We start from the raw sequence: 22,189 nt of genomic DNA, 5'->3' as shown, positions 1-22,189 counted from the left end.
ATAAATCTGAGTTTAGCCCGTTATTATTTTCATCATTATCTTTTATCTAGCCGTTAGATCGATTTATCTTTCTAGGAGGAGATTATAGTTGTAAAAATATCCCAACCTTTCAAACCCTTGCTACCTCCTACCTCCACCAGCCAGCCTACAATACGGCCATCCACCACCACCCTTGGTCGTCCGCCACCCTCCGACGACCGTCGTAACGTCGAATATTTACCGTTCTGCTCTCTCTAACCTATCTCCACGTTTTATTTTTAACTTTACCCTCCAATTTAGGTGAAACCAGATCCATTAGAACTCTAACTCACGAAGCTACCTCTACCTAAATTTTTATAATTTTCTTATATCAGTCTAGATCTGGTTGGTAATAGTTAGGTGTTCAGTAATTTTGAATAAAAAAGTTACTTAGCTTTCCGAGTTTTATTTAGATAATTTATAATTACTACATACTTTAATTTTATAACAGATGGGAACGTTAAAGACTAATTATATTACCTAGTTATTGAATATTTATATACTTGTGAAATTCGTCCTACTTTGTACTAAGTAAAATAAATATAATAAAAATTCGAATATTATTACGCATAAATACTAAATTTAATTATGTAATATATTATAGTTGAACTAATGTTCGTGTATCTAATTGGAATATATTATGTACTTAATATACAAAATATGTAATTTAATTATATAATATGCTGTAATTGAACTAATAATGTTTTGCTCAGTATAAATTAGAAAATAAGTAAATTAACTGTAAAATTTATAATACGAAATAAAAATTAGTTCAGAGGGTATATATGAAAATATGCCATTTTATTGGAATACAACCCGCTACTCGTCAAAGTAGGCGGAATCGTTGCCGGCTTCCCTTTACGTTTGCACTCACCTCCAATTCCGACTTCAAGCGAGCGAGCGAGAGCGAGAGCGAAAGAGAGAAGAGAGTAGTAGTAGTAGAGAGAGAGAGAGAGAGAGAGAGAGAGAGAGAGATCAAAGATGGATAGCAGAAACGTTGTGGTGTGCGACAACGGGACAGGGGTAAAGCTTGTAAATTATTCTTCAATTTATAATCTCTCGGCGGATCTCGATCGGATCTGTAGGCCAGATTCGATTTTCTTGTGTTGTTGTCTATTCTAATTCAAACAATTGAATCAGTAATCGAAAATGGATTTGTTTCCCTGGAATCTGGTTTATGCATTTAGGGTTGGAGTTGTCACGAATTAGTCTGATTGGAAACTTGTACCAAGTAAGCTCATTGTTTAATTTTAGGAGATGTTTTTGGGACCCTAATTTTGCTTTGTCATTTTTAGGGCATAAGATGTTGATTAACGTTCTTGCTGTGGCTTCTTCTATTCTACTCTAGATCTCAAATTTACTCTCTCTTTTTTTTTTTTTAAGAAATCCATCAGGGAAATGTGGGTTTGCTGGAGAAATCCAAAATACTCGGGCAATTCTAAATTATGTATTTCTTATTGCAGTATGTGAAATGTGGGTTTGCTGGAGAGAACTTTCCTACTTCGGTGTTCCCTTGCGTGGTTGGAAGGCCATTGCTTCGTTACGAAGAGTCACTCCAGGAGCAGGAAATAACGGTAGTTTTCCTTGTTCTTAAAATCAAATCAAGAAAAGAAGTTAGATTATATGTATCTAGCATCTGTTGTTAAAACTTAAAATTTGATGCTTAAGGGCCTGTTTGGTATTATTCGTCTTTATTTTTTTTCTGTCAATTTGGCACAGAAAAGGAAAAAGTAGAAACTAACATAGTCTGAAAGAGAAAGCACCTTTAGCCACCTGGTTTATGTTTTTCTTTTCATTTACAAGTTAAAAGAGTTGTATGGGAAACAATCCGTTAGCAGCTACTTACATGTACTCTTTCTATTGTTGTATGCACTTTAGTATTCGTTGGTCCTTACAAAATCTCAGTGCTTTTTCTTGGCTGTGCCTTTTTCTTCCTATTTAGGATATTGTTGTTGGAGCAGCTTGTGCGGAAATGCGGCACCAACTAGATATATCTTATCCTGTCAACAATGGGATTGTGCAGAATTGGGATGATATGTGCCATGTATGGGATCATGCATTTTATAGTGAACTAAAGGTGTGGATCCAGTACCTTGACTAATGAGTCCTACCATTTTAGTGTGGCATTATGCTGTTTTTACATTTTCAAAGCGAAGGCATTTAAAATGAGATTGATGACTGAAATTGAGTTTCGAATCAGAAGACTCTATCCCATCAAATGTTTGATCCTGGTGAACGAATGATATTATATCCTCTCATTCTTATTCTTTGTTCAGGTGGACCCAAAAGAGTGTAAAATATTACTCACAGATCCACCCCTCAATCCTCTGAAAAACCGCGAAAAAATGGTAGGTTCTTTCTGTTAGTGGCTCAAATTTTCTGTGCTTCCTTTCATTCTTTTACAGAATTATTCAGTTAATTAAGTGATTACATTATGCAAAATCTACTTAGTCTTATTAATATAGCTCTTGTTTAACAGGTCGAGACTATGTTTGAAAAGTATAACTTTGCTGGTGTTTTTATTCAAATTCAAGCTGTTCTTACATTATATGCCCAAGGTGATTTTTAAACTTTTTGAGGTAAATTATTTCAAGATAATTTTGATGCACTGGATATAATATTTCTGTTTCTTAATATGAAGAAATTACCAAATATTTTCTATTTAATAAACTGAATTTAAATGCCAATGCTATTTTGATATATTGGCTTTTGTCTTCAACTAATCTTGCATATACTTCTTTCTTGACACAACAATGTTTGACAGGCTTGCTAACTGGTCTTGTTATTGACTCCGGAGATGGTGTCACTCATGTGGTATGATGTTTTCTATTTAATTCCTCATTCCTTATTATGGGAACTTAAGAAGTTCAAGCACAACTTCAAGGAAGTTTACATTTCTTTATGGCTTTTTCGAAAAACATGTTTTCGAAGACAATGAAAATTGCATGTTTCTTAAATACATTCTTACCAGTATGATGTGCTTCCTTTTCATCTCATGGTGACTAGTAACTACATAGACTTCTATTACTATCTTCAAATCTACTGTTTGAGTACTTTTCTTGTAAGTTCATCAACCCTGTTTATGCAAAGCCATCAAAGTGAAGAAATAGGATATCTTATTGTGTTTCCAAGTTGGCTGTTTTGCTTAAAATCGAATTTTCAGTTAGTTATTATTATTTTTAATTGATCAAATATCTGCAATTCGCTAAGTAAACAGAAAATGTCTCTCATTTCTTTGAACAAGCTGCATCAATACTGCTTGTGGGTACTTGAGATTTAGTTTAGTTCTTTGCCTGGTTTTTCTTTTTTCTAGCACAAAAGGAGAATTTGCCTTTTAATTTCTTTAGTATGGCAATATACTTCTTCTTCTCCTGTCTATGTATTCCTTCATTTAATTTCAATGATCTATGAAGAGTATGAATCAGAATTCTTGTTAGTTGTGTATCACTGATTCATTTCTCTTTGTAGATCTTTTATGCTTTACCTCAAAATGATTTGCACTTAGGTTCCGGTGGTTGATGGATACTCATACCCACATCTTACCAAGAGAATGAATGTAGCTGGCAGGCACATAACATCCTATCTTGTTGATCTTCTCTCTCGTAGAGGGTGAGATTTATTGATGTAAAAAAATTCTGCAATAGTTTGACATATTTTCCTTATTCACATGATTAAATTTTCTCTATTGCAGGTATGCCATGAACAGGTCTGCGGATTTTGAAACTGTCAGAGAAATAAAAGAGAAGCTATGCTATATAAGGTAAGTTGCTCTCCTATTGAAATTAAATCAAGTTCTGTAATCACCTATCATCAGTGGCTTTACAATTTCCTTGCCATTTGCACGACAATATTTGCAGTTATGATTACAAACGTGAGTACCAATTGGGATTAGAAACCACAATTCTAGTCAAAAGTTATACTGTAAGTGGTTTTCTTTTCATTTCTTTTCCGATTTATGAATTTCTGTAATTCATATGTACCACATCTGTTGGAGAGACTTCCTTTTATGTACTCATCTCGTTGTCAAAGATATTTTTATTGTACTGCTATGAGCGACACACTATATATTGGTTGATGTAAACTTCGCTTTTTCTATAAGATCTTAAGCGATTAAGCTGATAAGGAATAACAAATATAATTTTCTTAATCTACCCTTAGCATTTGAGCTTAAGACATTCTAATAAGCTAAGAATTGGATTGTTACGAACTAAATCTAGACCGATTTGGACATAAGAAGATTATGATATTTTTATGGGTGGTAGTTTCGTCAATTAGGGCTCTTATGACTTTAGTTTCACGTGAATCTGAGTTCAGGTAAAAAATTAAAAATAAAACAGTGGAGAAATGTCCGAACTGGATAGATTGATAATTATCCGACGTTGTGGCGATCATTGGAGGGTGGCGGACGACCAAGGGTGGTGGTGGACGACTATAAGGTAGGGTGGCTCGTGGAGGAAGATGGTGGCTAAGGTTTAGATGCTTTGAGTAGATTTAGGGTTACGATATGCTCATATGAAAATAAAGATGATCTAACAGCTGCGATAAAATAATAAATGCGATAATAAGTTAGCTAAACATAATAATTTCTCAATGCTAGGATGATGATTAAGTAAAGGAGCCCAACTATTTTATGTATAGAGGTCAGGTATAATGAGTCCTACTATGACTAGCCTTAAAACTTACATTACTCAAATTAAGATTTGCCTTAAAGGCTTACATAATTTAATTGGACTTGCCTTATAAACTTACATAATTTAATTAGACTTATCTTAGAGGTTTACTTGACTTAACTAGACTTGCATTAAAGGTTTATTTAACATAATTAGACTTATCTTAAGGGCTTATATAAGAGATAATCATGAATCAACTAAAAGATAAATAGACTCGATCCATTGAGTTCAATATCCTCATGATGTAATCCGACCTAATCCAGTTTGCATCATGGACTTAAATAGGTGGACAATTTATACTTATACTGATAGGCTTGATAGGATGTGAACTCAGGATCTCATTCTTTATTGAGTGGATTCACCATTTTCTCTAAACCTAACTTGATAGATATCTAATAATAATAGATTATTTCCATCGACGTGCTTGTCTCTTGCTCCCTCTGAATAACTTTTTTGGTTTTTCCTTCAGGGCCTGAATCTTAAATTTAATAGCTTCAGCAGCCTCCAGTTGCTATTTGCAACTTGGTATGCTTTTAAATGCTATAGTTTTCTTGGTGTTACTTTTCATGCTTCATTCCTGTAGAAGAAATCAGACAGGTTATAGAAAGGGTGCCATTGTCTTCAAGCGTTGAAAAATAAATCCTGATGTTGTTTCTTCCTAGGTTATGAGCCTTAATGAACTAATAATAATAAGTATTTATAATGGGAAATAAGGGAGCTGTTGACATGTCGATAGGCATGCTACTTTTTTATTAAATAACAGTCTATTTGCTATTGTCTTTGTTTGAACTTTTCCTTTGTTGGCTTTTGCCTTTTTACTATCAATATAGCACCTGAAATGCCGTCATAAGGGCTAATAGTAGAAAGGAATTGTAGAAGACCATAATTAGGGGTTGAATCCAATCAATGACAATATATGTATATGCTGGATTGACCTTGGTCATATATTGGAAGAAATAGGCAACTAAAATCCTCATTAAGCAAGGTTCTAACTTCTAAGTAGAGATTGATTTTTGGCTTGATCCAGAACCATGTATCTAAATATCAATTTTGGGATTAAGAATGGGTGCTTAAAAAAATAATGCGTATCGGCCGTATCAGCTATATCAATCTTCCATTTTAGATGATTCAGATCAAGGATCGGCCATATCAACCGATCCATTTCGGCAATACGGATTGTGATTGATTGATACTTCAATCCATACGTAGACCATAAAAAGAAACTTTTACTTGTAGCATGTCCTGTAATCCTTAGTCAAATTAAAAGTCAATCTAGTGCTTAATATCAGAAAGCAATTGATAAACATGCAACATGATCCTCAAATTAGTGTTATTCCTTTTCCTTGTGATTTTCTGCAGGAGAGGGAGGTCATTTTTCATTAAAACTATTTTCCTTTTTTCTTCTTTTTCTTGAGAAATATTTCCCTTCTTTTCCCTGGGGTATGTTTTTTATTTCAAATTTTGAGGCCATTTCATATGACATATAAGTTTTTATTCATGATTACTTTAGCTATTTCTGAATTTTTTTTCCATACATTCATGATATATTTGAATAACAATGTATCCATATTTAAATAACAATGTATCTTGTATTCCCTTTTTTCTCCTACCATTCTGACTTTATCTGATCAGCTGCCAGATGGAAGAGTTATTAAAGTCGGCACTGAAAGGTTCCAGGCCCCTGAGGCTCTTTTTACACCAGTAAGTATGTTCTTTTCATATTGGTGTTACATCAATGTATGTTTTTTTTATCAGTAATGCTATCTAAATAAGAAAAGAGGCGGTGGGCCAATTTTTCTCATCCTCATTCTTGCCATCAATATCAAAGCGGAGAGGATTTGATAGACTTTCCTCACTCCCAATTTCACTAGCTCCTGGTAACAGAAAGAAAGAAAGAAGCAGATAAAATTAAAGTACAGGACTGGCACAGGGTCGCTTTTTGGAATAGAAAACCTTGGGATAGTAAAACAACATCAATGCCTCTTGCAGCACCAGTACAAGCAGTTATCTTAGTCATGTAATTTTCATATTATTTGTTGAAGAGCAGTTATCCTACATCCTATTATGTCCTGCTATTTTCCTTTACTAGTTCTACTAGAATTCTTGCTATCATTCTTATATATATATTTTTTTTTCTGTTAATGTAAAATAGAATATACTAATATAGTGTAAATTGGTACAGGAACTCATAGATGTTGAAGGAGACGGAATGGCAGACATGGCATTCCGATGCATTCAAGAGATGGATATCGACAACCGGATGATGGTATTTGACCTGCTTTTTTATCTTCCATGTGTGGGAAAAGTTTGAAGCTTTCAGATATTAGTGTTAGCTTGTCATACTTCATGGAATCACACATCAAATCCTTCATGGTCTTAAACATCCTGAGCTTGTTACTTATTTTAGATAAATAGCTTATGGTACTTAAATTGTTTTAATGTCAAAAGCAATGCTGCTTTTACAATCCAGATCTTTTTCTTGAATAGGCCTTCTCAATGAACTTTTGAAATGTTCCATTTAGTTTGGCCATCAGAATATACTTTAGGAACTAGAAATCATCAGCTTGACAGAACAGATCATTTACGAAGAAGCTAGATATTTATCTGCAAGGCACTAAGGATGAGTTCAGTTAAGCTAGAATAAGGTTGATTTCATTTCCCATGTGAGGTGATCGAATGTACAAAGGTGAATGAGCTTATAGTCTTAATTTTCTTGTATGCATAGGTAATGCATACACTTTATGTTGTATATGCATGCAGCATGTTTGTAAGGTCAAAATTACTTGCTCATTGTGTAATGGTGATTTAATTGTTAAGTAGTAGGTAGATGTTGTTTCTCTAAAACATGGTAGTTGATTAGTTCCTTCTTATATCAGTTTAATTTACTTTTGCCAGCTGTACCAACATATTGTTCTCAGTGGTGGGAGTACCATGTATCCTGGATTGCCCAGTCGGTATGATTGAACATCTTTTAAAGTTTGCTTTTTTTACCTTGTGCATTTCTATACACAACTGTAGATAAAATATTTCCTTTTGCTTTCTGTCATTGGCAGCTAGAGGTGGAATTTGTAGGGCAGAAAGTGGAAATTCTTAAATTAAAATACGAATATAGAGTTCATTTAAGCTGTAGATTTTGAATATTAAATTGGAAATCTGAACTTCAATCACACGAAATTGGAAATATGAGCTTAGAGAAGTGACATGTAATGTTTTAGATACATGTTAATATTATTGAAAGAAATGAAAAAAAAAACTTACAGGTTTAGCAATAGAGCAGCTTTATTGTCACTTGCAGTATAGAGTAGCTAAAACCTTGTATTCAATTAAACATTTTTATTCAGTTGAGTAAAAGATGAATGATGAGTATATGAGCACTGTCGGCCTACCCAAGCATGAGCAGTCGTTGAAAGTTCTTCACTGAGATGTCCATCAAGGAAGTGACAAAGGCCTTTCTAACAAATGAACTATATTCTAAGTTTCTGAGCCCAGGAACATGATGTGCAATCCGAGATATCTCAGCCCTTTCAACTTTCATGGATGTACTTTCTAATTTATAAGCTAGACAGATTGGTGATTTTTATCTCATATGGCCTAAATATATCTCTGAGAAAAGCGATGTATCTCATGCTGCCTTGATAGTTTTCTTCTGAAGCTGACATTGCATTTCAATAATTCAGTATCAAAATGCCACAGACAGGTCAGCTGTCGAAGTTTCTACAATGTGAAATCTTGATGCCTTCTATTAGTAAATAATTCATTTTCAGGAGACCAGCTGCCATTTAATGCTACATAGGAATGAAACTTACAAGTAGTGCATGATTGAATTGCCTCATTCTCTAACAGGGATCCTGTCCTTCATGTCTTTTATGGCATCAATCTGTAACCACTGACTTAGCTCATCTTTGATGTTTAGGAATTGTTTGGTTAATTGTAGTACTGATCACTTTTCATTAGATAACTTAAGATGTTAGGATATAAATAGATAATCTGATGGAGAATTATTTAGACCTGTAACCTAGTGCAATTGAAGCAACTCTGGATTTAATGGTCCTTGACTAACAAAGGAAAGTTGTGATTAGCAAGTGGAGGAATTTGTGGGTTCAACAAATTGAACTATTAATGTCATACTTTGATGGGTTCTTGAACCAAAAGGTCATCTACGGAACAATTCCTTTAAGTTCTGTATTTATTGCAGAAAGCAGTCCGCGCAACTATGGGAAAATATTCGTCAAAGATTCTCCTGTAGTCAACAAATTATGAAACCAAGTGAATTAGATTAGTAACTTCCTGATCTACAACTTTCGTATTTACGCCCTTCACAGATTTGAACTGCAACTGGGACGAAAACACGGAATAACGTGGGTGATGGTGGTGGTGACAAGTGGAGTGAATGTTAGGGTTATGGATGGGTATGGAGATAGAGGTAGATGGTGAATGTGATTAAGGGATATAGACGAAGGGAATGAAGTGGTCGAGATCCCAAAGAAGAGGGGTGACTTGACAGCCGAGGGAGATTAGAAGTTAGGAGAAACCTTGCCAACGGTAGAGGTGGAATGATGGTGAAGAGGGATGAGGGGGATTATGGTAGATAGATGATAGAGAGGTAAGAAATCAATATTCTAATAGCATAATAAATTTGGTTGCCATCCACATATATATAAAAGCTAGCCAACAAATCATAAAACAATAAGTAATCCTAATTCTAGAGGATTCCCGCCGATCGTGTTTGAACGCGCTCGATCGCGTTTGAACGCACAAAAAATGTTCTCTGTATATGCGAACACGATGCAGGCGTTCGAACGTCTTGCTAACGCCTGCATCAGGTTCGCAAATACAGAGAACGCGTTTTAGGTACGCGTTCTCTGTATTTGCGAACCTGATGTAGGCGTTAGCAAGGCGTTCGGACGCGACCTACATGAATTTTATTTTAATGAAAATAAACAACTAATGCAGTAAAAAAAGATCCTAACTAAATGTATCAGTCAACCAACACGTCTGATTGTCTGATTGAATACAAGTATTGCAATTATTTATTGTCTAAAATTAGTAAACTGGTATGAGTAAGGGGCACATCAGACTGGTTCAACTTGGACTAGATGTAACTTAAGTCAACATACAATCGAGCATGATGATAGACATCACAGACGTATGCTTAACTAGGATATTAGTATTCAAACCTTAATTTGTAATTGCAGTAAGATGCATTCTTATCAGATCGTATGAGTAAGGGGCACATCAGACTGGTTCAACTTGGACTAGATGTAACTTAAGTCAACATACAATCGAGCATGATGATAGACATCACAGACGTATGCTTAACTAGGATATTAGTATTCAAACCTTAATTTGTAATTGCAGTAAGATGCATTCTTATCAGATCGCTTAACCTATACAATTCCTAACTAACAAATCTGTCCTGATAGTACCTTTAAGAAACTTAAATTAAGACCCCAATTAAGAGCATGAGGATCGATGCTTGTCAGCTGTCCTGTGTTCTGATATGTTCTGTAAGAGGCAATTGATCTTAAATTTATGGATAAACCTTACTAGATCATAGCTGTAATGCACTTCTTTTCAACAGCTTGGAGAAGGAGCTTCTTGATCGTTATCTTGATGTAGTGCTGAAAGGAAATAAGGATGGATTAAAGGTACTATTCTTACTCTTCTATCAATTACTTAGATCATGAAATGCACCTCACCGTGTGCTATTTCATTTCTATGTAATTGAAGTATGGTTAAATTCTTTCAGTTTATGCTCTGGCAATTTCTTGAGATACTTCTGGTTTAGTTAGATATGTTTTTAATTTCCTCTTAAAATATATTTTGCTTTGTGTACAAACAAGGGCTCTCATTCCAAGTATGCCTTATATTGTACTCTATGTTCCATCATACTGCACTCAGATTGAGATAAATCTACTCATTGGCTGGACTTCCAGTCCATTCTGTCTGGAATACCTTATGATTTACGTAACATTAAAATACCACTATATGAGAAAATGACTTGGAAGTTTAAGTGATTACAGAAAGACAGAATAGATATAACTTACATTTTTCATGTACTCATACAATCTTGTATCAACAGAAACTAAGGCTGCGAATTGAGGATCCTCCACGGCGAAAGCATATGGTTTACTTGGGAGGGGCAGTCCTTGCTGGAATCATGAAGGTACTACCCCAGTACAACCTCTTGCTTCCATTTAACCTTCATTGTGAACAAGCAAGATCATGGAAAGTCCGAAGGTTGCCAAAAGTCAAATTATCACAGTTTCACATAACTCTAAGAAATAAATGGTTTTCTTGTGGTTTCTCAAAATGAATTACTGTGTCAAGATTGCACACCCAAACATAGTAATCCTACAGTAGGCAATACTGATGGAACAAAAATTTTACACAAAATCCAGATTGCTGCTCTTCAGCATTGCTGCTCTTCAGCATTGCTGCTAATCCTTGCAAATTGTATCATCTGTTAAGTCTTTGAATGATGATGTATATTGCTTAAGTTAGCTGTTAATCAGTTTCTTTATGTGAGCAGGATGCACCAGAGTTCTGGATTACAAGACAAGAGTACCAGGAAGAGGGAGTTGGTTGTTTGAGAAAATGCGGCCAAGCATAATTGATACAGAAAATCATACACTTACATTGCAACATAAGTGCAAAAGAATCCTATACACGTGGTATTATGAGTATCAAGATGGTGCAAATCACTGTTTCTAATCAAACGATGATATCTACAGTTGATCATTCATATTGGAATACCAGATCATTACATATGTACTCTAGGGATTACTTTCTATACAAATGGTTCAGGTAAATGAATAGCTTTGGCATATGTTTGAGTGTACCCATCCATAGCTATGAGTTTGTTGTTCTTTGTTGTGATCTGTGAATTTATTCTGAGTCCATGCGAATGTGATTTGCGATATTAACTCCTTGTAATTTCTTTATGCAGTAATGTGCAAGTGTTGGTAAAAGCAGGGAAAGTTTGCACTGCTATGGATTGTGATTAAAATTGCATTACAAAACTATGCTAAAAAAGTTTCCATTTTACTTGACCTGTATGTACTGGGATACTTCAGATAACTTTTGAGTCCTTTTCTTAAGTAATATAGTTTGCGTTTTTATAATAAAAAAAGTGTCACTTAACACGATCGTAAAACTTGATATTATGCAATCTAATTTCAAGGATTTGATTTCTCTAAGCATCCTCTTTATGTTTCTACCCATACTGGAAACCGCACTAATGGAGTGTTCTTTTAATTATAATTGTCATTTGCCTTGAATTGTGAACTTTTTATTCTTCAAATAGTTGGGTTAAATTAACCAAGATTAATGAAGACAAGAATTAAATGTGTTAGCATATACATGTTCATATCTACTTGAGAAGAAATTTGTAGTGTAAAGTAGACATGAGATCAAATATCTTAACAAGTCGGCAAAACAAGCTCAGAAGTTGCCGGCTACAATGAGCCTACCAGGGCTCATAAGCTGATATCTACACCATTTGGTGAAGACCACATCTCCTGCTCCATCTCCCACATCACTCTCTGGAATAACTCGACGTCGCAGGGCAGCTCTAACGGGCCATTGCTTGCAAACCCATACTCCATCTCAGCCTCGTCAAAGAGTATCTTGAACAGTATGTGATTCACGCACTCTGTCTTTATCAAAAATCGCACCTTATCGGACCCAACACATATCGTAAAGCATCCGTCCAGTGCAACCTGGTGCCTACCGGTGGACTTTGAGCGCCTCCATAACTTGTTTTTTGGCGGAGATGGCATGCTCGGGCTTATTCGATGACCAAGTGAGCAACATCTCTCTATTATCGTGAGAACTAATCCTTTCTTGTTCTTCTCCATGAATTTAGTATAAGAAGTACTAGCTAGTTGAAATATTTTGATGATAACATAGTGAATAAATATGAACTTTATGTTGATGGATTGGTATCTAGGACATGAGCATGGCTCTTGCCACAATGAGGTTTTACATAGCTTTTGGTGGATTGGAGAGGCCAAGCCATTTCAAAGCTAGCAAAAATTGGAGGAAGGATTCAAAAGGAGAAAATTAAAGAAGATCTTAAGACTAGTTGATTCTAAAAAGGAGGAAAATAGCAGCACAAGGTAAGCCCTTTGGTCATTGATGGGGATATATGAAAACCTAATAATAATATATGCCCCCATAATGAAGTAATGACTTATAAATGTCAACTACCCAAGAGCCAATGGCTTCTCCAATTTATTATTTCATACATGCAGGAAATTCTTCTTCCAACCTTAGAAAGTCATGTAATCATCTTGGTTTTCTTGGCCTTTATTTTAAACTTTTTGGTGAATTGCAAGCGAATGAACCTCTAACCAAATGTGAATCATCGGGCTCACATTATTAAAATCTAATTAACTTAGGTCTACATTATATTGCTCTTCGCGAGAATCGAGATTTATTGGTTGTTGAGATATCGTTGGGTTCAAATACTTAGTTGACTTGAACTTATATTATATTTTATTAAAAAACCTACTTACGTGAATCTTTAGGTATGCGCTGATACCATTTAAAAAAACATAAGAAACGACTTAGAAAATAAAATCTATTATACGCTATTAATAAGAATATGCGAAACTATGGATCCAAACTCTTTATGTACCTTTATGACTTTCAAAATATCTAATGACTTTCAAAATATGATATCAAAATATTGATCTCTAGAGTTAGATTAAACTCTTTATGTACCTTCTAGAGATAAGATAAGTATCTCCTAAAGATAAGATAAATAGCTCCTATAAATAAGATAATATATTCTAGAGATAAGATAAATACATCCCAGAGATAAGTATCTTTTAAAGATAAGATAAATATATGTTACTTATAAGATAATTATCTCTTACTGCGTGAACGCGTTGCAGCATTTCATTGGTTTATCCAGAAGTTGGTACAATCTTTCCATCAGACGATCCCCTTTACCCTTCCTCTGTGCCGTGCCTTCACACGTGTTGGAATCCGCGCAAAGAAGGTTGTCAGAAAGGTCCCCCTAAATAGTACTCGTGCACGAAGTGGTCTTCTCCGCCTCACCTAATTAAAATTTTCTAGGGGCTTAAATGAAAATAATCCCTTCTACAGTTGCACCATAAAATTACCATAATTCCTCCAAGGAATAACTAGACAAACCGCTTCTCTCCCTATATTTATTATCTCCCTCTTTTATTAGTCTTTTCTTTCAACAAAAAAAATACTGTTTTTATTTTGCAAGAAGGTCCCCCGTAATCCTCGTATTCTCGCTCTTCCATGGATTCCATCGTTAAGCAGGAGATTACGGAGGCCCGAGCGCTGCCGCCTCCGCCGTCGGACGCCGCCGTGATCGAGCTCAGCAGCAGCGACAGCGACTCCGAGGCGGAGGAGGGAGGAGGTTCGTCCAAGAAGCGGAGGGCGGAAACCGAGGTGGGAGGAGGTTCGTCCAAGAAGCGGAGGGCGGAGGCTCTTCCTCTTGGGTTCCTCGACCCCTTGCCGGCGGCGGAGCCTCCGCTGCTGATTCTCGCGCCGCCGTCGGTTGCGCCTACTAAGGGTTTCAAGCAGTTCTGGAAGGCCGGGGATTACGATGAGGGTCGCGGTGTTGATTCCACGCCATTATCCGGTATTCTTGAGTTCTGACTTCTTAATTAGGTTTCTTTTTTTTTTTTTTTGACAAGAATGTAGTTTAGAATGTTTCTTAATAGGATCATGTGTTTGCTGTTACTAATATCTTTTTGAGGGTGATTGGGATCTCCTGGAGAGTTGCATTTAGGTTGTTTGACTCTTCAGTAATATCACTGGTCATGCAGCAGTTTTATTTCTTCGCCAGGTCGTATCCTATGAGTATAGTATTAGAAGCTCGATTCCTGTGAGTGTTGATTCTTTTGGTCTTTCATTCAATATCCTTTCTTTTTTTTGTCAATTTTTAAATTCCTTGAACCCCTCATAATGGGCTAATATTTTATCCCTTGCCAACACAGGTGGAGTAAATGACATAGAAGTAATGGAATTGTTTTAATTGGTCTTTCTTAGTAAGTTTTAGCTTGGCTGACCACGTAAGGATTTACACTGTATCACTTATAAATTGGACAAGGAAAGAGCTTTCACCCAATTCTTCACTACATGGACGTCACTTTCTTCACTACATGGGCCTCACTTCCTTGAGAAGTTATAGTTGTTTTCTGGCAGAAAAATACAGTCTCAAGATCTTAACGATTTAAAGTTTTTTGGCCCACCTTGAACTTGGTCTCTGCGCATTGTGCATCTGATAGAGATGGAGAAGTTCTAGTTGTTGCAGGTTCTAGGATATAATGTCATATCATAAGAAAACTTGGTGTATATAACATAGTTCAAAGTTTTGGTTGTATTGGTTTTGGTCTTCTTTTGAGAAATATTTTTCTTAATCTTTATTTTTCAATGCACACACAAAATCTAATAGCATTTAAGCAATGAGATTGATGTTGAGTTAGGTACAAGTTAAATTCAAGTCAAATGCAGCTTAGAATTTAAAACATACAAAATGTTATTAGGGTTATTTTGGTTGGATGTTAGTTTCGTGGGCATTTTTGTATCGGATAGGACTGAAATGTCTTGGTTTCGGACGAAACTTTTAAACCATGATATATAATGTACTCAATTAAATTTGCTTCCTTCTTGCTGTAGAGGAAAAGCTGAATAAAGAAGCGACAAAACCTTAATCAGTTGTTCTACTTGTTTGCCTTGATTCTGTTAAGTTATTGTCAGATAATTTATTTATTGCAATTGTAGTCTTGCTTTAAGGTACCAGAAGGATTCCTGCTCAATGATTATTTGGGATACTCTGCATTCTACTCACCTAGGTTTCATATTCTTTTCAGAGTGACATCTAAGGTTTACCTGGGACAATTTATGAGTATGTACTGTGTAGATTTTTGTTGTCCATGTAATGATATTTGAGATCTTTATTTTGAAGTTCTGGTATCATCGGTGAAGTGCCGGTTGCCTTTAAGATCTGATATTGCCCTGCTTCTTTAGCTCTTTGTTATCTTGGAATTTTGCTTAGGAGAGTCCAATGCTTGCTTTTAAAAGCTGAAAAAAGAATATTCTTCTCTTAGACTTCCCTAGGGGCTTAGCTGGTACAGTGACAACGGAACTGCAGTTCACATTAGACTTTCCTTTTTGTGCACTGGGTGGTACTAGATCTGCAGTCATTTTGTCATGTATTCTTAAGAACAATTTAGCAAATAAGATCTTAACAAGTGCAATTACTCTCTGACCTTGAAGGAATTTCGATGCTTTCAGCATTGCATTAGATCTTCTTAGTAGGTTATCCCTGCAGTGGTGCAATTCCACTCATCATATCAGTTTCAGTAGGGCGTGGATAGTCAGGCTTTTATCTGAAAATATATTCTTTCATTATATTCAGTACCCAATCATTTCAGCTAGTCACCTGTGAATCTATTTTGTTCCATTTGTCCATGGAAGTTGGTTGCCTATTCACTATCCACTTACGTCTTTGAGTATTCAATAAATCAGATTCTTTTTTCCTCCTTTTGCTTTGCTTTTAATCTTCTTCACTTTTGTAAGCTTACATCTATCATGGCTTAGAGAATCACCAGGCTAATGATAAGGTGTATTTGCTACTTCTAGATTATCAATTATTTGTGTAACACAATATGGTTCAATGTTTACGTAAGTAGGTCACAGATGTGTTTTCTGTCTGATGCTTACGTTTTGTTCTTTTGTTGGCGAGAGAGTAAGGAATTCTCTGTGAAGTAGCATCAAGACACATTTTCTCTTAGGCTGAGTAATGCCATTTATGATTTTGCTAATATTATCATTTTATTAGACTTTCGAAGGTAGAGGTCGTACATACAGTGTGGCTTTTCATTAAATTAGATCACTGCTAATTGATGTATTTTTAGTGAAAGATCTTACAGTTTGTGCTAAGATTTATACAAACACACACATGTACACCCAGAAAAAGATGTCAAAATATGGAGATCATAGGTGTTGGAAGGAGTTCTCCAGTTCATAGAGAGTTGCACAAACACAGAGTAAGAAAAAGATTATGTACACGAACACAAGGTAAACAGGATGTCCAGCAATCTAAATCTTAAATGGGCATCATTACTCACATGCACAAGTAGTAAGTCCTGTAATTGATTTATTTTACAGTTGGATTAACAATTTTTTCTTTTACAGTTTGTTGATTCTTTGCAGTTGGATTGACTTTTTATGTAGCGATTCTTTCTGTTTTTGCTTCTTTTTTCCAATATTTACGGCCTAAAGTTGAAGACATTTCAGGATTACCAATGGATCATGTCAGAGTTCACCCAAAATTTCTACATTCAAATGCTACCAGTCACAAGTGGGCTCTTGGAGGTAGACATTGCTTCTTGTTATTACATTATCTATTGTTTCTTGCTGTCAATTCTATTAACTACAGCACATACCTTTGTATTTAATACCAACTTTGATATGTGAATATAATTATTGCCTTATTTGGCTTAATATGCTTCTATTTCTTTGTTTAACAGCTTTGGCTGAGCTTCTGGATAATTCTCTCGATGAGGTGCTCACTTAATTCAGACCATGCAACACATTTTGAGCTTTCTTCCTTTTTTATGTTACATTCAGTTATTTGGTTTTAAAAAGGTTTGCTATGGAGCTACATATGTGAACATCGATATGTTAGAGAATAAGAAAGATGGAACCAGAATGTTGTTGGTTGAAGGTATGCATATTGATTCTTTTTATTATTGATAGAATAATGGGAACTCTTTTACGTAAGTTCCATGAAATTTTATCTTGTTGTCCTTATCAGGTTCTTATGGAAATTATTGAGTGCCTATCTTAACTTAAATTAGTTGAGGGAATCTGAACAACTGCTGACTTGATTGACCTTTGTTATAGACTAATATGTAAATTTCAGAATCTAAGCTTCAAATTGAAAAACAATTTTGATAATTGTTTCATGTAATGTAGATATGATCATAGAGTCGCAATATTAGACTCTTAGTATCTCTATTGTATAAATGAGGCAAACTACAAGATGGTATACATTTAAATTCATATCCAATTGGTTTCTTACAGTGACTTCTTGCAGATAATGGCGGTGGAATGGACCCAGATAAAATGCGGCAATGCCTGTCATTTGGCTATTCAGTGAAGTCCAAAATGGCAACCACTATTGGACAATGTGACCTTTCTACCATATTCAGATTAACTTTGCAATGCAGAATGCATCCTTTCTGAAGTTTCTGGTGAATATTTCAAGTCAGGTTATAATGTTCTCTACCTTGTTGTGTGTTTAATTAGATGGAAATGGCTTCAAGACAAGCACAATGAGACTTGGGGCTGATGTTATCGTGTTCTCTCGTAGTCACAGAAAAGAGGGAAGAAGGTTTGTTCTTATACTGATGCTGCAAATTTATACATGTGCATGAATCATCATCACCACCATCCAGTCCTTGTGACAACAAGGGAACAACAGTTTAATTGGTGAAATGCCTACGAAATTAATGATGAAATTTTACAACTGGCTATGACTTGATATCACCTCTCTAAATGTTGGTCCGAACACAAGCCAAATAGAGTAGTCTTCCAGTAGAGTTACCTACTGATAGTTTTGAGTAGTGTCACTTCCCTTTAACTGTATTGAAAGTTAATTAGTCTAAAGAATTTGTAATCTTTTGTTTTGCTAGATTTGTTCATTTGTACTGTCCTATCCTATTAGTTTGTAATAAAAAAGAAAAAAGAATTTCACAACCGAATTCGTCAAAATTTCCTAAAAGTTTATTAAATATCTACAGTTGAAAGTACTTAGAATCAGGCAACTAGAGGGCATCGCTTGGTGTAATGGTGAGGCTTTCTCCTTGCACTCAAGATGTCATTGGTTTAAGTTTTGAAAACAATCTCCTTAGCAATGAGGGTTAATGTTGCATACATTTTGCCCAAGAGACATTGCATAGGCAAGAGCCTTGTGCACTAGGATGTCTTTTAAAGAATCAATAATTCATTTTCTCCTTAAAAAGTGATCGGTTTTTATTATAAAGATGATAGTATTATATCATATAAGTCGGTTGAAGAAATGAATAGTTGACTACTATATGCATGTGACATATTCCTCATTTCATCCATGCTGACCTTATACATTAAGAAGCAGCAAATTATTTCCTCCAGAAGTAATTTTCCTTTTCTCCAATATATATGGCATTGTTATATGAGTTGGTCAAAGAAACGAATCCTATGGGTGTAACTACATAACACATATTCCTCATTTTCTTGCATGCTGAGCTTACCCATTGGGTAATAGAAACCACCTGGTTAATTCCCAACATTGTAGAATATTATTATGTATCAATATACATGTAACTGCTCAATGGACAAACATGTTACAATAGAAATTCAGTTGAACTTTTCAGTAGGGTTGTCAAAATAATCAAGTCGGTCAAGCTTGCCTTGTATTTGAAATGAGTCAAGCTTGATAAAAAAAATCAAGCTCGAAATTAATTTCAATCCGAGCTTGAGCACAGGCTAACTCGATCAGGCTTGGCTCGATTTACATATAATAATATTTACTACTATATATATAATATAAATAATAAATAAATTTAAAATTTGTTATATGCTTGATTTAATTAATATTAAGTGTAGACAATCCAATATTCAATTCAAGCATATAACAATCCAATATGCTTGATAATCTTAGGGCTTCTCCTCATGGTTGATCATGTTAGGATCATCAGGAGGTGTTACTATTTGATAAATGTACTTATCTTTTCTCGTAAAGATTAAACAAGAGTTGTTACTATGTGGTAAACTTATTCTGTCTTCTTCACTAATCATTAAGAGAGATTAGAATCAACACATGTTGTCTTTTGATCTAATTCTGACTGTTTCTTAAACCTGCTAGAGTTACCTAAGAAATCACTAGAGTGATTTAGAATATGATTGTTCTTTGGACTTTCAGGTAGACTATAGTCATCACGGAAAGCCACAAATAACTTATATCGGGACTATTTTCTAAGTCATACCAATCATCAATTATATTTTTCTCTAATATTCCTGGTCAATAAAATTGTTGTCTGCACGAATTTAAATAACACACTAAGTCATATATTTTGCACATTTGAACATGATATTTAATTTGCACACAGAATTATGATATTTAATTTGTACACAGAATTATGATATTTAATTTACACACAAAAAAGATATGTGATTATATAAAGAGCATGAAGTATAAGACGGATAAAATGTGAGTGAACCCGCTCGCCCAAATCTAGGTACAACGACTGAAATGTCTAATCCATGAGCTAAGGTATATCACCACCTTAAATTACATATTTTAATTAGTTAAGATCATAATTTTTTAAATTTGAAACTAATGAAATTGCTAAAATAAGCTAAATCAAGCCCAAAGAGTTAGGTGCCCTATAGCCCACTCAGACCAATTAAATGGGATAGGCCCATGGCCCAAAACCCTTTAACTCACAGATTGGGTTGCGACTAGCCCGCAGCTCACAAAACTATTAAATGAATTGGGCTAGTCCTACTAAACTCATTGATTTGGTTCCGAATCCTGGATCTGAAATCTATCCTAACCTGAATCCAATTTAAAAGGGGAGTGAGCTCAGTTGAGCCCGAGCTTACCTTTCCTCAATGGAAATTTAGAAGGGGAAAAAAAGAGGAGGCTATCGGTAATCAATGTCGTCGGTAGTCTATCAGCTGCACTAAAGACTCCACGCCACCCTTGTGACCACGTCGGCCCCACAAAGTGGTGGAGAAGAAGCCAACGACAACTGATGACCCTACTTTCTGGTTAGGGGTGATGGAGCTAGCTTCTACAATGATCCAAGCTACAAGAGATCAAAAGAAAAGCACCTATAGCATGAAGCCAATGGTGTGAAGCTTCTGATACTGGAATGGGAGCAATCTGAAGCTGCCGGCCGGCATATTTCACCAATGAAGCCAAAATACCCAAAAACATAGGTATGCACTAACTAATCTATTAAATCCAAATTAAATACAAAGTGTGGGAGGGGATTGACCGGTGAGTCGCATGATGGTCTTCGATTGCTTCGGCGGTTCGATCCCACGACACAAGCTCTGACGATAAAGAAGGAAGAAGAAGAAGAAGAAGAAGAAGAAAAAGAAGAAGAGGAAGGAGGGGGCTGGGATGTGTGAAGGGAGGGGAATCTAGGGTTTTGTTTTATAGGTAAGGATTTGATGAATTGGATTTGGGAATGTAATGTCTCGGCTGGATGTGATGCGATCACCCTCTCCTTATCGTGAACGGGCGAGGGGAGAGGGTGGTAGGTCTCGTACAATGCACGACTTTTTTTTCTAGTTATTACAAGTTGTCACTTGTTATTGGTGTGCATGTGATCGTGACATCTACTGGCTTGATAGCTATTACTTTCAGTTGAATATATGCAATATTCCTTTGCATAGATGAAACTTTTATTAGGTTAAGGTTTATGGTTCTACTAATAGGAAAGTCACCTGTGCTACCTTAGATTTTTCATCCTGCTATTATTATATTATATTATATTATATTCTAATTGCTTAGTTCTTTCGATTCTTTTTCTTCACTTGATTTATGAGATGAATATAGGTTTGTCCTTGGTTAACAGGATTAACTGATGTGACAGTAGGGTGTGTTAAACTAAACTTTGTCCATCATTGAGATTAAATAAATTTGACTGACAATATTATCAACTGAATTAGCATTTTCTTCTTTCTATCATTTAATTAAGTTGTTATGCTATTAGAGAGGCTTAGCTACTTCTTGGTATAGTGTGAATAATCTATTGTTGATACTTATAGGAAGTAGATCTTATAGGAATTAATTTTTGTAGTAGTGCATCTTGGCCTGTCCTTGTATCACATGATTTCTTCCTTTGTTTTGTACAGAAAGACTAATTCATTCTTTTTTGTTTGGCTTTGGTTATAGGCCCACACAAAGTATTGGTATGCTATCATACACCTTTTTAAGGAGCACAGGAAAAGAAGATATTGTAGTTCCAATGGTAAGTTTTTTTTAATTGTTTTACCTTGATAGCCATTTTATATCTCCATTCTCCTAGTTGTAGAGCTATTTTTCCTCTGTTTGGTTGCAAGTTGCACCTCTTTTGATCTTGCATATTTTGTTAGAATTGACGAAGTTATAACGTATACGGATAAAGCATTTTAGAGTCTTGTTTTGGCCTCAAGAGATCAACCATGACATCGCCTTCCCTGTTGCCATAAGCAATTTTTGGACACTAGTGGACTTTTAATGTAAGGAAGAAGTTTTAATTAGCATGGGCTGACACAGTGGTCAATTAATTTGAAATTGCTTAGATGGACCTGTCTCTGGGAATTACACAGAGTATTCAATTAAATGGCTTTGTGGATTACTCGATTAGTAAGTAATAAGGAATGATTAATATGCAGTTTCTCTGAGGAACTCTTGTGCTAAACTCTTTCTTCCTATTTCGGTTTGAATCAGAGACACTGAAACTAATAAATGC

At 35.3% G+C, this 22,189-nt stretch overlaps 2 protein-coding genes across 7 annotated transcripts in view; both read left to right on the top strand.

The window, feature by feature from the left end:
• The first annotated feature begins 875 nt into the window (after window positions 1-875).
• On the top strand, window positions 876-11,887 carry LOC140797870 (actin-related protein 2). Of its 4 annotated transcripts, none has more exons than XR_012110737.1 (16): window positions 876-1,041; window positions 1,482-1,592; window positions 1,961-2,095; window positions 2,295-2,366; window positions 2,498-2,576; window positions 2,783-2,832; window positions 3,524-3,627; window positions 3,710-3,778; window positions 3,876-3,939; window positions 6,321-6,389; window positions 6,871-6,954; window positions 7,584-7,642; window positions 10,270-10,336; window positions 10,771-10,854; window positions 11,221-11,495; window positions 11,638-11,887. XR_012110737.1 is itself a non-coding variant. In XM_073151556.1 (15 exons), the coding sequence occupies exons 1-15, from the start codon at window positions 1,000-1,002 to the stop codon at window positions 11,299-11,301; spliced, it is 1,170 nt and encodes a 389-aa protein (XP_073007657.1). In that variant the 5' UTR covers window positions 876-999; the 3' UTR covers window positions 11,302-11,624. The 4 variants fall into 4 exon arrangements, 2 of the variants coding, with proteins under 2 accessions (XP_073007657.1, XP_073007656.1); XR_012110736.1 differs by lacking the exon at window positions 876-1,041 and adding an exon at window positions 1,140-1,249; XM_073151556.1 differs by lacking the exon at window positions 11,638-11,887 and having other exon boundaries at window positions 11,221-11,624.
• A 1,964-nt stretch (window positions 11,888-13,851) lies between these two features.
• Window positions 13,852-22,189, top strand: part of LOC140797398 (protein MICRORCHIDIA 7-like) — a 30,633-nt gene continuing 22,295 nt past the window's right edge. For all 3 annotated transcript variants that reach the window (XR_012110639.1, XM_073150798.1, XM_073150797.1), the window contains exons 1-7: window positions 13,852-14,313; window positions 16,977-17,054; window positions 17,210-17,244; window positions 17,328-17,406; window positions 17,779-17,871; window positions 17,991-18,075; window positions 21,631-21,706. Coding sequence is in view for 2 of the 3 variants with exons in the window: in XM_073150798.1 (XP_073006899.1) it covers window positions 13,968-14,313; window positions 16,977-17,054; window positions 17,210-17,244; window positions 17,328-17,406; window positions 17,779-17,871; window positions 17,991-18,075; window positions 21,631-21,706 (792 nt within the window). In the remaining variant the exon portion in view is untranslated. The remainder of the gene's footprint in view (window positions 14,314-16,976; window positions 17,055-17,209; window positions 17,245-17,327; window positions 17,407-17,778; window positions 17,872-17,990; window positions 18,076-21,630; window positions 21,707-22,189) is intronic.

The sequence above is a fragment of the Typha latifolia genome, chromosome 11 (assembly GCF_019914945.1).
Source record: "Typha latifolia isolate L0001 chromosome 11, TyphaL0001v2, whole genome shotgun sequence".
Taxonomy (NCBI): Eukaryota; Viridiplantae; Streptophyta; class Magnoliopsida; order Poales; family Typhaceae; genus Typha; species Typha latifolia.
Note: the sequence above shows the minus strand (reverse complement) of the source record. Positions and strands in the feature narration are given on the sequence as shown.